The sequence below is a fragment of the Numida meleagris genome, chromosome 2 (genome assembly GCF_002078875.1).
Source record: "Numida meleagris isolate 19003 breed g44 Domestic line chromosome 2, NumMel1.0, whole genome shotgun sequence".
NCBI lineage: Eukaryota > Metazoa > Chordata > Aves > Galliformes > Numididae > Numida > Numida meleagris.
The window spans coordinates 13,939,037-13,940,497 of record NC_034410.1 but is presented as its reverse complement, the minus strand read 5'-3'; the positions used below and the strand labels follow the sequence as shown (position 1 = coordinate 13,940,497).

The window sequence follows — 1,461 nt, the reverse complement described above, 5'->3', positions numbered from 1 at the left end:
CTCAAATAGATGACTTTGAAAAAAATCCCTTTGGATCCTCACCTAACTCTATCCTTTTCTGCCCTACTCTCCCTTCTCATCCAAGTATTTCTGACTGTGTTGAACTCCAGGGAAGCTGTAGATGCAGGCATTGCCACATGCTGCTGGCGCTGAGTGGCTCTGCTCTGGAGATGTGCTGTGCTGCCTCCATGAGATGAGGGGACATATTGGTGACATGGTGCAGAAATGCAGAAGTGCAGCACAGGAGAGCCCAGGCCTCATGTTTAGCAGCTCATCAAACACTTATTAAAGGGATCCTACTAAGAAAAATGCTTTTACTGAAATTAAATTTGTTTGGAAAAAAGCATTCCCCAGAAGCATGGAATTGTAAATGTAGCAAGATAGGAATAATAATAATAAGAAGAAGAAGAAGAAAGAAAATAAAAAAGCCTGGATACAAATTGAAACATTCTAAATTATTTTATTGCCTAAGTGAAACACAAGAAGAAATAAATAGTACAAGCATAAAGCCATAGAATTGTTTGAGTTGGAAGGCACCTGTAAAGGTCATCTGGTCCAACCCCCCTGCAATGAACAGGACATCTACACTGGATCAGGTGCTCAGAGCCCCGTCCAGCCTGACCTTGAGTGTCTGCAGGGACGGGGCATCCACCACCACTCTGGGCAACCTGTGCCAGTGCCTCCCACCTTTACTGTAAAGAACTTCTTCCCTATATCCAGTCTAAATCTCCCTCTTTTAGTTTGAAACCATTTCCCCTTGTCCTGTCACAGCAGACCCCGCTACAGTCCATCCCCTCCTTTCTTACAGCCCCCCTTTACACACTGACTCTCAGGTCTCCCTGGAGCCTTCTCTTCCCCAGGCTGCACAGCCCCAGCTCTCTCAGCCTGTCCTCGCAGGAGAGGTGTTCTGTTCCTTGGATCATTTTTGTGGCCTTCCTCAGGACGCGCTCCAACAGGTCCACATCTCTCCTGTACCGAGGACTCCACGCCCGGACGCAGTGCTGCAGGTGAGGTCTCCCAGCACAGAGCTGGGAGAGCAGGAGCACCTCCCTCGGCCACGCTGCTAGCGATGCAGCCCACGATACCTCGGCTTCCTGGGTCCCGCCGGACCGCGAGCAGCACCGGGCAGCGCCGCTCTCCGCTCCGCTCCGCTCCGCTCCGCTCGGGGTACCTGGCCGTCGCCGGCGGATCTCCCCTTCGTGCGGCAGCCGCTGACTGCGGGACTCCCCGTCCGCCCCCCGGTCCCGCCCCCGGCGCCCCCCGAACCCGTCCCGCGCCCCCCGGCGCCGGAGCGCCCCGTCCGGCCCCGCGCCCGGTACCTGGGGCAGCGCCTTTTCCCCCGCCGCCGTTCAAACGCGCTGCCGTAAAGCGCCCGTCTCCCCTGGCAACAAGGTTCCGGCCGAGCACTAGGTGTAGGAAGGTGATGTAAAAGTAAAACCACCCAGTGTCGTAAACCAGGTC

General features: G+C 55.0%; 1 protein-coding gene across 1 annotated transcript in view; it reads left to right on the top strand.

Annotated features, from left to right (window-relative positions):
* The window catches only part of LOC110393551 (sulfated surface glycoprotein 185-like), a 90,329-nt gene continuing 89,787 nt past the window's right edge, over nt 920-1,461 (top strand). Inside the window, exon 1 of the mRNA XM_021386490.1 lies at nt 920-1,420. Coding sequence (XP_021242165.1) covers nt 1,070-1,420 — 351 coding nt within the window. The 5' untranslated portion in view covers nt 920-1,069. The remainder of the gene's footprint in view (nt 1,421-1,461) is intronic.